Genomic DNA, 15,319 nt, shown 5'->3' on the forward strand with positions numbered 1-15,319 from the left:
ACTCTGAAATATGTATGCTGCTGACATCATCTATGTGGATATGAATCCATCCATGACTCATTTGTTTTGTAACTCATATAATAGCCGAATACCAATAATAGTCCTCCCGGGCTCCTCAACTGGAAATCACCTTCCAGCAACAAGTCTGTAGACAGATGAAGCAAGTGATTGGCTCTTTACGAAGATTTGTAGCCAATCACAACGCTGCAATGATCTGCCGTCACTGTGCAAAAATGATATGACACCATTTAGAGGGACCTAAAGGAACAAAATAATGGAAACAAAGCTAGTTACACTTAATACCTACACAGACTTGTTTCACACTGCATGAGTCACACAGCCAGTCCACTGGGGCAGATGGGTCTGGCTGAACATATAAAATCAAATCACGTAGCATTTGTCAAGCCAGAAACTGACCTCAGTGATTCATCCAAAAGATTCCTCACAGAGGGCTAAAAGCTGAAACAACTTTGCCACAACAAAAACAACAGACATGATCACCCTTCATCATTAAATGCTTTAATTCTTTGGATACACCCTGTGGGATATTTGTTGATGATCACATCTTATTCAGTCTCACAATTTCACATTACCAATTCATAATCTGGACCTTGAGAGGTGACAGAAAAACAGGACTTGACCAGGGCTTCTCAAAGTGACAATCACGCATTAAGTACCGCAAGCACACATTTGAAGACGGCAAGTAAGCACACAAAATTAAAATTAGTAATATAAAATAAAAAAAACTCATCTCAGTAAAATATATTCAATAATCTTAATTCAAATAAAGAAAAAACAATTGTGCAATACACTTCAAAACCCCCTTGTGGACAGTCCTGTGCAGAACCATTTGTTTAGAGTTCAAAGAGAAGCTTGACTGCAATAAGAGATTGTGACAAAGTAAAGCAACGTGAACTTCAAACTGTACAGTGGAAAAACACCGGGCAACACCAAAGTAAACACATCAAACAGGGTTTAAATGTTGAGCTAAAACTTATTTTCAAAACAATTTTGGATACATTAAACAGTTCATAGCAAACATTCTTTTCATTAACATATGTAGTGTTTTAAAATGACACCATAAATGCTTGCAATGATCTTCTTTACATATTGCCTTAAGAGGCAAATTATCAATAGCAGAGACGATGGCACACTGCGGTCTCAGAGCTTCTTTGTAAACAAATATAAAAAGTGCTTGACTAATTTCCAGTCTTTGGACGTGATTGGTCTCATGACATTGTGACATGTTTGTATTTGAGTCTTTGTCCGTCCCACACAGAAAAGTCTTTCAAACTGCCGTTTCCCTTACGTCTTTGGCTTTAGATTCAGCAGAATCAGCGGTTTCCTGCGCTGCTCCAGCTAAACTGGACGTCTCCTTGGAGTCTGCAGTGGGGGAGCTGGTTGTACTGGGTATGTCTGGCTTCGTGTCCCATCCCTGGTCTGAGGCCAGCTTCAGGAACAGCGGGACCTCCAGCTGCTCTTTGGTCAAAAGGCCTCGCTGGTCATCAACCCTGCAGCACTGAGCCCTCGTCAGCATGTCCAGTAACCCTGACACACAAAATATCATGGTCATTCTGACATTTTTAGAAAAACAACAACATCTGAATAGTATATATTCAACATCACACCCCTGGCAAGGATACTAGGAGTGGGCTGTAGGGATTAAAGGTTCTATCAATTTTATATTACATACATAGTTTATATTCTGCAGAGAAACTTGAGACTGAAAGTTAATTCTTGACCTTAAAAACAGCTGATAAAACAATCTCATTTTTTTTGTACTTCGATCTGCTGAGAAAGATTATGTGATGATTGAAAGGCATAATATACATTCCTTTTTATAAACGGAAAAAATCTATCATGCGTTGTCATGTCGAACCAACCCTACAAGACACTGCTGAGATGTCATACCTTCCATTTCGGGGTTTTTACTGGGCTTGGACTGAGTCTTGGCCCGGGCCTCCACCCCAACTGCATTCACTGCTCCTGCCTGGGACCAAAAACAGATTCAGGCGTCATCAATGCACAAAATAAAGCTTCACAGGTTCGCCTTGTATGTATGACTGTCAGTATTGTACAGAAGTAGTAGTTTTCGTTTCATGTATAGCATTCTATTCACATTTCCTCACCTGTGTGGCTGCAGCAGAACCACTGCCTCTGGAAGTGTTGGTCTGGTCTTTTCCTGTTCAAACCACACAAAAGACAATTTTCACTTTTTAACAGTGCTTTCACTTCCAGTAGAAAACTAGTCTGCAGGCTGCTAATGATGCTACAGAACGTAACTTCCCATTGTGTTAAACATAAGCCAAATTAAATTAAACTGGTCCTTCTCAGAAAACAACCACTCTTATCTGTTCCCGTCTTCCTAAAGGAGATGGGGCTGACTTAAGGAGCACTGATCCAAAGTGAAGTCGGTTCTGGTCTCCTCGCAGTTGGGAAATGAGGTGAGCGAACTCAAGCTGGCACTGCACTCAACAAACCAAATGGACTCGGACATTTTAACCCCACAGAAATGAATGAAGACGCAGGCAGAGAGAGATGCACAGGGAAGCCAGAGCAAGAAAAAAAAAAAAAAAGGAACATGCAGACAGTGGCAGAAAAAAACGGGCATTAAAGTAAACGGTGAAAGGACTCTCGCCTCGCCCCCAGATAAGAACCAAGAAATACAGAAACACTTTCTAGGACCCATTAAGTGAATAAGAAGGCACAGCCAAAGTTCAGACAGCAGAAGAGAACAAACAAAGCATCACCAATGTGTCACCCACATCATCAACAACCAACAGTGGCTGGAGGGCTAGAATGTGCCTTTTCCGATTTGATCAAACTCATTTCATTTACTCGTTGGCCAAGTAGGCTGCTTTTCATCCTGTGTGCTGCTTGTGCTCTTGGGGGAGCAGCGTCGTTATTAAATGATGTTAACATTCCCGTTAAAGTAAAACATTGGGTTTTAAAGAAGGTCAAGTGTATTAACCTTTGGTTTTGTCAAGCCGGAGAGTCTTATTGGCCAGTCTGAACACAGAGCCGGTCATGTTCAGAGGCTCGTCGCATCCGACCTGAAATGAAGGAAACAAGATCTGTCGAATAGATGCTGACACACAATCAGGGGCACAAAGAAAAAAAGACTAGATGCATAAAATACACAATGAATTACAAACATGCAATTCTAGTTACTTATTCCAATGACAAAATGCTGCAACATAAGTTTTCAAATTAAAATTACAGATCTAATAGATATTAACATGATCAGTGACGTGTAAGGTTTGCCTAGCAGCGGCTGTGAGCATGAGCGGCAGACTGAAAGAATAAAAAAAAAAAAAAAACATTTAAGTACATTTTTAAATGTCAGACAAGTCTACTGCTTTGAAAAGTACAGGTGAGTCAATGTGAATTAACAAGATTATTGCAAACCAGAGTAATCAGTTAAGTGATTCTTTTACAATAAGTTCTATCAATAATTTACGTATCTAAAAAATACTCAAGCACTGCCTCCATGATACGTTTCATTCAGACCCTCACCATGGTGACCAGGGCCTCTTGCAGCTTGACGTGGTGTTTGTGCAGCACCGCCGAGAGAGCGTCCTGCAGCGTCTTACTGGACTTCACCATGATCCCAACCGTCTTACCGGTGAAGGCAATCTCCAGCCTGAAGCACAAAAGCATTTCAATAATCCCGCTCACACAGTACACCCACAGTGCATACAGTGGTACAGCATCACTACCATCTAATCATACAAAGCCTGCCACTCAATGATATCTTAGCAGGAAATCCAAAATGTATTTTGGACATTTGATAATGCATTCAATGCCAATGATGGCTAATCTATGTCTGGTGTTAACAGGACTTCCCCCTGATGTGGTGAGAAGTTGCATGCAGTGGTGAAGACGAGGGTGTGAAAGCCCGCTGAGGGCGACAGAGAAAAGCAAAAAGAGGAAGTGACACAGTCGACTCACGCAAACGTCACCCTGAGCTCCAGAGAGACCTGCTGATCTCTGAGCACCGAGCAGTCCTGGTCCAGAGATAAGGGCTGCTGCAGAGAGAGCAAAGGTGTGCCACACACAGAGAAGTGACTGTCAGAGATGTCGGCATCAACTGGGGATACTTTCAGAAACAAAGAGGGAGTGAGAGGGTTGGGAGGATGTTAAAAACAGGAAGGGGGAAGTCATCTTTCTCATACCGCCTGTTGCAAAACAACTTTGCAGTACATAAATACCTTTGAACAGCTTCTTCATTTAAAGCTACAGTGCAGCTACGTCCTCACCTTGTCCTTCCCATGAAGGTAGATGATGACATCTTTCAGCGGGAAGCCTCTCTTCTCACACAGGCTAGCCAGCATGTCTTTGATGAGTTGGCCGTTACGCGTGGGGGCCAGCGAGGCGCTGCCATCGGGCAGGTAGACACAGCAGTAGCCCCCCTCCACCCCGATCCGACTCCCACCTCCACCACCCTGCTCTGGAGGCCGGGGACTCAATCTGCCATTCTATGCCACAGATGGAAAGGAAAGAACAGTTAAAAAAAAAAAAAAAAAACAATAGAGCTAGGCACTCCATGTCAGATTTTCTTTTAATCTGCAATTGGTCTACTTGATGTGTGCCCTGTTGCACTGACCTCTATCTGCCTGTAGAGGGAGCCGAGCTCTACACTGCTGCTTGATTTGACAGACACATGGGATTCTTTCCGGGAGACTGAACCATGGTTGTTGGATGCATCTGTTGTTATTAATAAAGGAAATGAACAGAAAGAGAGCCAAAGAGAAATTGTGAGATAAAGTCACAGGATGTACATCAAGGCATAATTTAGGAGCACAATATCTGCCACTACCTCCCCAGGATCCTCGTTTTTCAGAGGCAGTCTTGCCACCTGGCAAGCTGTTAGAGTCGGACTTCTTATTCTGTTTGAGATAGTGATAAAAGAAATGTAACCGCAAAATTTAAAAACAGCAATCATGTTTTGTTTTTCTCCCTTTCCTGCCCCTCAGTCACTCTACCTTCTTGTTACTTAAGGGGCTTCTGGTGGACACGTCCTCCCAGGATCCCGTGCGGACTGGCTCTGTAGAGAGCTGAGGCACAAGTTTACCTCCTACGCCTCCCAAGGTGCAGCTTTGGTAGAGAGGGGAGCGCACAAAACGCCTGTAGCTGTCCATCTTCATCAGTTTGAATATCTGACACAAAGCGGGGACAGTTGTACACACGCCAGCAGAGGCACCAACAAAGAATCACCGTATCACTGAGCTAAAATGGGAGCGTGGACTCCCAACAGACCTGTGCTTGGGCCTTGTTAAACATGTCAGGTGTGGGCTGTTGCAGGTCCTTCTCCTCTGTCTTGGCGGTGTCATCAATGTTGACCGAGTAGGGAGCACTGTCAGACAGGTAGGTGTTGTAGATGGAGCGAGCTGCTGCCTTCAGCTGGGAACACAACACCTCCATCAGACTGAAAACTCCTGAAGATTAGATATCAACTAAACTCATCATCGAGTCTAATCTAACGAGACATCTAACTAGAATAGATTCAAATGTCAATGCCACACTGAACCAATTTCTTTTTGGATCTTATCTGAGAAAAACTGAGTTTAAGTGACCAAACTAAGTCTGCCTAAAAAAAAAAAAAAAAAAAAAAAAAGGTACAAAATAGTTAAACAGTTGATTACAGATTTTAAAACTTCAGTTTTATTTGAAGGAATAGTATAAAAGAAGGAAAACATCTCAAAAATATGAAGCCGCTTCAGTCAGCCATCATTTTGTACTGAATATGCAACTACATGTCAATATATTCTAATATAATAAAGGTAATTTCAAAGCAAAAGAAACTTTGCATCTGTTGATCTGTGTAGCACAGACCGCAACATAGCAACCACGTCTGGTCAACAACTACAAAAATAAGTTGTCTATATTAGTAAAAAACTAATATAGAGAGTAAACACACAACAGCAAAATACATCACAATGACAGATAAGAAGATTCACCGTATAAAGAGGTCAAAAAGTGCCATCATACCTCGTCCAGGGAGCTGGCTTTGATCTTCCTGAATTTTTCGCAAGCTTGCCAGAATAAAATGTTCTCCGCACTCACCTCAGACATCAAGAAGGACTGTGGACAAAGAAATATACATTGTGTATGAAAACTAGAAAACACTAGATTTATTCCTATACATACAATCACAACATAACCCCTTGTGTGTTGAGTGGGTCTCACCGTAAACTGGCGGACTCCATAGGGGTCCTCCAGCAGCTTCTCAAAGGAGATGGCCCAGCTCAGCACACCGCTGGCTGGGCCGGCCTCTCCGCCCGGAGTCCCTGGAAGGCTGGAGCTGCTGCCTCCACAGTCCCGTGCAGACATGTTCAACTCTACAACACATACAAAACACAAAACACACCCATTTATCAGAACAGAAAAGCATGACCAAGAATGAGACTAGATTAGATATGTTCTCCTGTCGTGCAGAGACATGTTTCTGCTCGGAAAAAGGCAAGCTGTACGGGATTGTCAGCGTGCACGTTGGTCTTTCATGCTTACCTCCGTCTGACACCGCCTGGCTCTGTGAATAGAGAGACAGAGAGATATGGTAAAACTATATATGATCATTCCTATGGCAGTTGAATCAGAAAATTAATTATATTTAAAAAGGCATATTCTCCTAGCTGCAATCAAAAGTAGAGCACAGAACAAAAAAAAGATGTTCAGTACTTTTAAATATTACAGCAACAGCTTTACAATACTTCAAAGTGTTAAGACAGAACACACACACACACACACACACACACACACACACACACACACACACACACACACACACACACACACACACACACACACACACACACACACACACACACACACACACACACACACACACACACACACACACACACACGAAGTGAGATGTGAACACCAGCTGCATGTTTTTTGCCTTCTCCCTTCTGTGTGACAACGCAGTGCAATCAGTCAAGCTGTTTTCACAGGAAGTGGTTGTGACACTGATGACAATGGCTCTCATTCAGCTTTTATAACTCACAAAATTCACATCTTGTAAAAGTTCTGTCATACATTTGAGCAGTTTCACAGTTAAATACTGCCAATAAATTCTGCACATATTTTGCACACCAGTAATACTGAAATATAATTCAGGGGTCCTGGGTTTTAATCCAGAGGTCGTTCTGTTTGGCGCTCTGGTTTATTCCCACGGTCTAAAGCTGCTCAGGAGGCGTGAAAGTGAGTGTGTCTGTCCATCAATGCAGTCTAGTCCAGTGGTGCCACTTTATCAATTGGGATTATCTGCATGTTTATACAGAGGTTTTTCCTTTTACATTTTAGAAATTCACAAATATCTTGCTTCACAAGTTGTTTAATGTTTATCAGATAGCAGTAAGCTAAATCTACTTATTTTTGTTGTTGTGGTAGTCTTTACTTTTATTTTCATTCTTCATACTTTGTAATATTTTCTTCATTGTGAGTTGATGTCCATGGAGCTGTATTTCTTGTAGAAACCAGTCTTAAATTCCTCCGATCATAGCTCTGGGTTGGTTTAGTGAAAGGTCTTAAAATGTGAATCAACTCTTGGAGTTAGCTAAAGTCAAGGTTCATCTTGACCTAATTTCGGCTCCACATCAAACGTGACTGAGCAAACTATCGAGAAGTTACATGTCGCACTGGGAGTGAGAAAACTTTTTTCTCAGCAACCACTAATGTGACTCAAAAAACACCACATTAGTATTAACCTTGAGACTGAGGCCCATCTGTGTAGAAGTAGATGGTAAAAAACTCTTCAAGAGGAATGTACCCACAGTATTGAACTTTTTTTACCTTAAATAAATTACAAGTGAGAAGACATACTGTGTGTTAATGTTAGATTAAGCAAAGAGAAAGTGTTTGACAACTCAAAAGCAACAGCTCTTGGCCATTGATAAGCTCTGCCAATATAAGGTCGACATGGGCTGGTAGTTTGTGCAGGTGTGAGCTCCACTGTGGCTCCGCCTCTTCACTTTTCAGCTCCACTGCTCAAACTCTGGCTCCAAAAGCACAACATGCCCACAAACACAAGAGTGCAATGAAAACAAACGACTCCTCAGTCTTGCTTGTGCACTTTTCGTTCTCATACACCGTCAGAAGGGAAATATCTGAGGATTAGGATTCTCTGCAAAGCCTTTGAAGGGGACAAAATATATGCAAACTCACTATGTGAGGGCAGAGTTTCATGCAGCACCAAATACAGGAACATTTGCAATCACTCAAAATGCACAGAGAGCCCTTGTGTGTGTGACTGACACACACACACACACACACACACACACACACACACACACACACACACACACACACAACTTGGTTTCTGCTTCCGACTCAAGCGGGCGTGATCCATTGTCAGCAGCTACACACTGTTCACTTCTGAGGGATTAAGACGGACAATGCAAGCCAACACAAGGAACTTCTCCACCATACTCAACAGTATGCACACAGTTAAAGCGGGCTGAAAAAGCGGGCCAAAATTTCTTTACCAAATCATGAGGGTTATAAATAACAGGTGCGCAACACACTAAACTCCAACTTATTTCTCACAGTACGTTTACAGTCTTGAAATTCCTCTATAAAAAGCCTTCTTCCGCATAAGTAGACCACTGGCTCCAAAGAAAACTGCACAACTAAAACAAAATGTACCCAAAAGAAGTGCTGCCATGTTTACTCACCATGTGGCCCGCAGGAATCCCCAAAGCATTGCAGTTCTTCGCCATGGTGGCTCAGACACCCGACTACAAGGAGTGTTTATGCGACGGCACACTGTCAGGGGACACAGTGAAGTGCTCCACCCAAAACATGATGCACACTCTTCATGCATACACACAGAAATTCATCATTTTGGGTCCTTCTGTTACTTCCTGCCTGTAAGGGAAGTCTTGCCATAGCAACAAAGCCACAAAAGAGGAAGTATGGTTACTATGATCACACTGCTCTCAGCCTACATCTTGAGAAACACTATGATGTGGGAACACAGACAAGACGAAGACGCACTCACTCTGCTTTTGATGTCAAGTTACTCGACACAGCTTGCAACCATTATACAATCTATCTACAGTTTTTCAGCATGTCACACTTTTCTTTTTTAGTCAGTGAAGTGTCCTTGTACTTGGAAGTTATTGAGATTTTGACATTAAAACTACAAAACCAAGGCCTTTTGATATTCACTAGTTTTAAGACAGTAATCCTGCCTTACAATAGTTGAAGTCAAAATCATGGTATTCTCCAAACATCACTCAACTTCTACAAGATGCAAGATAAACGTTACATCTCGTAAACAGGCCTTCTCTTTTAAATTAAATCATTATAGGAGTAATATTCTGCTGCTAGCAGTTAAATCATTGTAAAAAAAGTCCAACTAGTGCAATGCAAGATGGTGCAAATTATACACTACACGTTCCCTATTGCTAAAACACCATCATGCACGGATGCACTCTCCTATGAGCTTGTGTGGGAAATGGTCGTCTTGCCTTCTTGTCCGCCATGATGCCAGTGACTGTGGTGCACCGGTTGTCATATTTCCTGATTTGCCTTCGTGCTGCAACTTTTGCCAGGCGGGAGAATCTGTGATAAAGTCCTCTGAAAGCGAACATCTTCAGGAAAACAATCACACAGATAAGACAAGAAAGATGGAAGTCAACAGGTCAGAGTTAATTAACAGCTCCGATCCCAACATTACCTGCTGAGTCTCAGGTGAAGCAGAGCCTTCTAATCAACTGTGCACCTGTGACTTATTATCAATTAGCTTACACGTGTCAACAACTTTCCTGTCTACTTTTGCTTGGATATCGAAAGCTTTTTGCTAAATGTCTAACTTTATGTGCAGCTTTTGAGAAGTGATGTGAAAGCACATATTCAACACAGATAAGATAATTGTATGTACGAGACAATGGCAAAGCATCCTTTACTTGCAACGCAGTTTAGCTTACACACAAGTTGTATAGAGAAATAATAAAATTAAATTAAAGCACTAAATTGTGGCATGAATGAAAACTTGAGGAGGCAAAAGAAACCAGAAGGCCTGAGTCTCTCTCGCTGTCTCTCCCAAAGTGGTGTAAGAATAAATGTCGTACTGTGTCACTACCTAACTAAATAGCAGTAGCATCTTCAGCATTGTGTCTAATGTAAACGTTAGAGTTGATGGCCTTGTGACACCGTCTAGTCTAGAGACTTTGTGAAATTAAAGAGTGATTTATTTGTCATCTACTACTTTACACGACAGTCCAGTAGGTGGCTGTAATGCACCTCTAAGCTGTTTTGCTGACAGCCAATAAACACAAAGAATAAAGAAGAATGAATTCTCTGAATGTAGCTGTTAACACTTGGAAAGTGTGCTTTTTTATTCCCACTATGTCAGGTTCAACCATTAGGGTTTTTTGTCGGTCAGCAACAGGTGTTTTCAGCTCACTTGTAACATCTCTTTACCTTCCTGAATGTTACCTTGCTGACATGCAAACAGCGTGCTACTTTGTGAACATTAGCTATTAGATTAACCAAACCATGATAACTATTAGCCTGTCAACATGTTAACAGGTAGGAGCAGGTTGGTGGGTTGAGGATAACAGGTTTTAAACGTATGATATTGAAAATGATATGCTAATACTAATATTACTGTAGCACATTAAAGCAACACGCTAATGTCAGCATGCTAATGCTAAATGGGTTCTTCCTTTTATACAGCAACATATTGAATTATACTTTTGAAAAATATAAATTGTTCATGGTGTCTGCATTCTGTAAGAATAGTGACATTGCTCAACTATCAGGAAGATATATTGGCCAATCTCAGGCACTCAACTAACAATTACTCTGTGTGGACTGGTTTGTATTGGTCTATAGCCAACAGGGTGGAACATGTTGAGCTAAATTAGCCTTAGTGATCCGGATTTAGCTAATTTACACATGAACAGAGCTTTTATAACTATATCAAATATGTTTTATCTTTGTTTTTTGATTATGCCATCTTCATAATTAAGCCTAACAGGGTGGAATTTATAGAGCCTGACAACCAGATTAACATGAAACAAAATGAAAAAGGCGTGAGTGAAAAAAGTATGCTCATCCTACTCTCACCATACTCCTTAAAGTTACCTCCAAAAAAAATGGTCACTTCCTGAAAATGGTCTCAATGGAATTGTAGTCTTCTGTATTAGAGTGGATAGAGAGTTTTAAATGGCCTGCAAAATAATTAAAGAACATTTTGAGTATTTTAAATGTTATGGTTTGTATAGTTATTGTAGAAGTTGATTATCAAGCACACTTATGAATCAAAACCTCAGTAAAGTAAATACAAGTATTTTTTAATTCATGGTGTATTGTTCTGTGTCTATCTGATAAAGTATTAATAGAAAAAAATAGTCAATCTATAATTTAAGACATTAGTTTTACATATTTTAAAGAAAATATGAGGAAGTAAATAGTCAAAAATATTTGACAAATAAAATGAATAAACATCAGGGAATCATCATATTCAGTGGAATCTTCTCCCACAGTTTGACTTGGTAAAGGCAAATGTTAAATTGTTTGTGTCTTCTTCTCACTCATGTACTTCTTCGGGTATTTTCTAGCATTCACTAGAGCTGCCTCTATGCTGTTAGACTAGCACAAAATCCACATTGATGTTTCTCACAAAGGCAATTTAAATGAATATAAAAATTAACGACAATGTGTTTACGGGCCGATAGCTCAGACCTTGGTCCTGTGTCAAAGTCTGTTACACAGATGAATAGTTTTTCGCCCACTGTGTTGCCCTTCATTTTTGGGATAAAATCTGAGGTTAGGTTAGGCATCACTGAGATGGGTTTAAGGTGTTGGTTGAGGTTAAGATAACAAGAAACACAAATTGTTGGCAACATTGATAACAACACCAGCCCAGTTCAACGTGATCTTCTTTGAATATCTTCTTTGACTATTCCCCTTGTGTCTGTGTGTTTTTTTTTCTGTTTTCCTCCCACAGCCCAAACACATGCAGGCTTGATTAAATAAAACTCTAAATTGCCTTTTGGCTGTTAGGTTTAGGAGCATGATAACATTTGTCTTTTGCAATCTGTCCAACGTGCACCCTGCCTCTTTTTCCCAGTGCATGCTGGGATGGGCTCCAGCTTCCCATGACCCTGATGGGGTGAGAGTAATGAAAAAAGATGGGTGATCAGCAGCACTCTCTACTGGTCACCTCCACAAATATATACTGTGTATGAAGGCTCCGGATGATTTCAATGAAAGATGATATTGTATTTCCAAGCTTCAGTTCTAGAGTTTGGCCATAATCCCCCAAAGGTCCTGGCAAAGTTATACCTATGTGTCACATTAGTGTCTGCAAAGGCAGGGTAGTTTGCTTAAGCAAACAACTGATTTGCTTATAACAGGTTGCACATCAGCATGCTGTCTCTGTTATCCATTTGCAAAAAGTGTAAAAGTCACATAATGCTAACCTAAATGTTATTCAACAACATAAACAGCAACAGCATAACCGTCATTGTTACCATCACTCTCATCTATAAAACACACAAACGGCGATATTGTTTGTGCCATTAAGTTCCAGGAAAGAATTTATTTGCATGGCTATCAGTGTTTATAATCAGCTAGTGCCGTGCCTTTTTGTGACGCAAAGACCAATAGGTTAGGCAAAACAGAGCATCATTCAACTGTGTGTGTGAGGAGACAACACCACCACAGGTAACGAGAAAAACAGTTCAGCATTATTTTATACCTTTGTAATGATATTTAATATACGTGTAAAGTGTAGATTTAGTTAGCTTTTATTTTTAACTCTGATCTGTATTGATGAGGACTCTCATTCTTCTGTTAATCTTATTTTTAGGCGAAAACAACTTAACACTTTGACTCTTTTCCAACAGAGAATGTTTATGAGAGGGTTATTTCTAAATGTTTTGCTTGGTCACCTCCTCAGAGGTAAGTAGCCACTTATGAATTTGACACTTGATATACAGTATATGCCTGTTAAGCTGTCCACGTATACATTTAATCCTATTTTTATTTTACTTTATTTAAGCTGGTGCTGGCTCTACCTGTGTTCCTGTCCAGTGTCTGAGATGTAACGCCACAGGAGAAACTCAGGCAGGTAAGAAAAAGAACCGTTAACCTCTCACGCTATTTATAAGCTACATTTGGAAATGTTATGTATGTATTGTTATGCTAATGTCGCTGAACATTGTCTGCCATTAAATAAGGAGAGGTGAAATGCATTGAAAACATTTTCTTAATGCTATTCATTCGCTGTAGATTCTTGTGAACTCTGCTCAAACAATACGTGCATCAATGGTGAGTGCATCTTTCTTTTCATTTGTTTACGTGAAGATAAATCCTATGAATTTTACATGGCACATTAGGTATAGAAATTGGCAGTGGAATGGCGATAGCACAACGAGGATATTCGAACATGGCAAACATAGAAGACTTGGAAAATAATGTAAATGCTACATTTGATTGATCTCTTTAACTAGTGTATTACTGAGGGGTTTTACTCTATAGAATAAGTTAAGTTAATAAGTTCTCAGAAAAAAACTTGTATGTTATTTTAGATCTTAAAATAACTGGGATGTGTCATGTGTGCTCTGTTGGAAACAAAATGCTTATTGTGACTATATTCATTTCCATGTTTACTCTTGCACCTACAGATATTAAACCACACTGCAAAAAAGGTAACCTGACACTATATCCTCGTTTGTGGCTGTACAAAGAAACACATAACGTGACAACTATCTGCTTACCTAAAGCTATCACTGTTGCTCCCCTCCGCATAAATGTTTTCCCTGCCCATCAGACTTTCAGGTTTCTGTCAACAGCACTGGATCTGAGCTAAAAGAGGGTGATGACATTACTCTGACATGTGTCCATAACCTTCCCGATTTGAATCTGACTTTTGGGTGGAAGAGGGACGGGAAGGACATCGACGATGGCAAAAATAAAAGCAAGCTGCATCTCGAAAATGTGTTGGCACATAAAGGAGGGGTGTACATTTGCATTGTGAACAGCTCGTGTGGCTGTTACAAGTCTTCGCCACACAACGTCACTGTAGAGAGTAAGTAGACATCACCCTGCTTATTTCACACAGCTGCAGATCACATGTGTCTCTGTGATGTAGATTTTAATTCATTAATACAATACAAATACAATTTTGGAATTGAAAATTAAAGAGCTGGAACATTTAATGAAGATTTGAATAATAAAATGCACAACTCAATGACCCTTGATAGCATGCGTCTTAACTGTCTGTCCGTGTTTCTGCCTTTGTAAATGTGTTCATCCAGACCAAAGTGTGTTGCTCCTGATAATCTGCGGTGTTTCTGCTCTGGTCCTGGTCTTGATTTTGGGTCTGGCTATGAAGTTCAAGCTGAAAAGAGACAACGGTAAAGACATTAGTTCAGGCTGTTTGTGGTGTTACACAACACATAATGATTAAATATAGATATAGTGTAGGGCTATGATACCCCATGGTGCACAAATTGTACATTTCAAATACTTAATGTTTAAATAATTCAACATTTTGGAAAATCCGCTTATTTGGCTTCTTTGCATAAGAAGATCAATAACACTCATATCTGTCCCTAAAATATGTTGATCTTCTCATCGAACTCTTTACTAAAAAGAAAAAAGACATATTGTCCTACTCTTCAATATTTGCATCCTGCTAATCTTAGAATTACAGGTTTGACTTCTCTCTATGTACATTATAAAGTCTGACACCTCCCCTTTTTGTCTCTCTGCAGCTAAAGCTAGAGCGAGGAGGGAGCAGAAGGCGAGGGAGCAGAACAGCAGTCCAGCTTCATTGACACCAAGAGAGTCCTAAAGAAGAACCACCTTTACCTTCAAAAATGATGAATAGTGATTTAGAATCAGAATCAGAACCATTTATTTCGCCAGAGTGTTGCACATACAAGGAATTTAAACAATTAACACAATTAACACAGTGCAAAAAAGTGTTATTGTTTCATAATTTTCTGTTGATGTAAACATAAAACGTCTTTGAGGAAGTGTGTGTGATAATTTGAGGTTACAAGCTTATGTGTAGAGCCATTTCCGGCCCAGTGGATTCTTTGTTTAGCACAGCATTTGACCAGAAAGCCTGTTCAGTTGAGGAAAAGAGTCTAGAAATGTTTTAATCCAGACACAGCACATGCATGCTCAAACTAATCCCCATGAATGCGCTACTCACAGGAACTAACACAAACAGACGACCCAAACAGAGCAGCTTTATAGCGGCTGGCATGTAATGGATATATGGGATGATAATGCTATCTCCAAGAGAGGAGTGGATTTGGGATTTGAGAGTTGATTTATGAACACATAAATA

The 15,319-nt window shown here is 40.3% G+C and overlaps 2 protein-coding genes across 3 annotated transcripts; one reads left to right on the forward strand and one right to left on the reverse strand.

The window, feature by feature from the left end:
• Positions 1–503: 503 nt before the first annotated feature.
• On the reverse strand, positions 504–8,874 carry rgs14b (regulator of G protein signaling 14b). 2 transcript variants are annotated; one of them, XM_068714648.1, is made up of 15 exons: positions 8,679–8,874; positions 6,511–6,532; positions 6,190–6,341; positions 5,992–6,084; positions 5,260–5,403; positions 4,986–5,159; positions 4,820–4,889; positions 4,607–4,707; positions 4,260–4,478; positions 3,952–4,025; positions 3,517–3,643; positions 2,972–3,053; positions 2,130–2,182; positions 1,912–1,990; positions 504–1,548 (listed from the first exon to the last, which is right to left on the reverse strand). In XM_068714648.1, exons 1-15 carry the CDS (start codon positions 8,721–8,723, stop codon positions 1,289–1,291), a joined length of 1,695 nt encoding a protein of 564 aa, XP_068570749.1. In that variant the 5' UTR covers positions 8,724–8,874; the 3' UTR covers positions 504–1,288. The 2 variants fall into 2 exon arrangements, with proteins under 2 accessions (XP_068570749.1, XP_068570748.1); XM_068714647.1 differs by having other exon boundaries at positions 3,952–4,028; positions 8,679–8,873.
• A 3,731-nt stretch (positions 8,875–12,605) lies between these two features.
• Positions 12,606–15,317, forward strand: LOC137875902 (uncharacterized). The gene is made up of 8 exons (XM_068715416.1): positions 12,606–12,681; positions 12,864–12,918; positions 13,019–13,087; positions 13,249–13,287; positions 13,644–13,667; positions 13,790–14,047; positions 14,277–14,375; positions 14,736–15,317. Exons 2-8 carry the CDS (start codon positions 12,867–12,869, stop codon positions 14,813–14,815), a joined length of 621 nt encoding a protein of 206 aa, XP_068571517.1. The 5' UTR covers positions 12,606–12,681; positions 12,864–12,866; the 3' UTR covers positions 14,816–15,317.
• Positions 15,318–15,319: the final 2 nt, after the last annotated feature.

This window comes from Cebidichthys violaceus, unplaced genomic scaffold, assembly GCF_023349555.1.
Source record: "Cebidichthys violaceus isolate CVI_PGR_0920_01 unplaced genomic scaffold, fCebVio1.0.p SCAF_2, whole genome shotgun sequence".
In the NCBI taxonomy this organism is placed as follows: Eukaryota; Metazoa; Chordata; class Actinopteri; order Perciformes; family Stichaeidae; genus Cebidichthys; species Cebidichthys violaceus.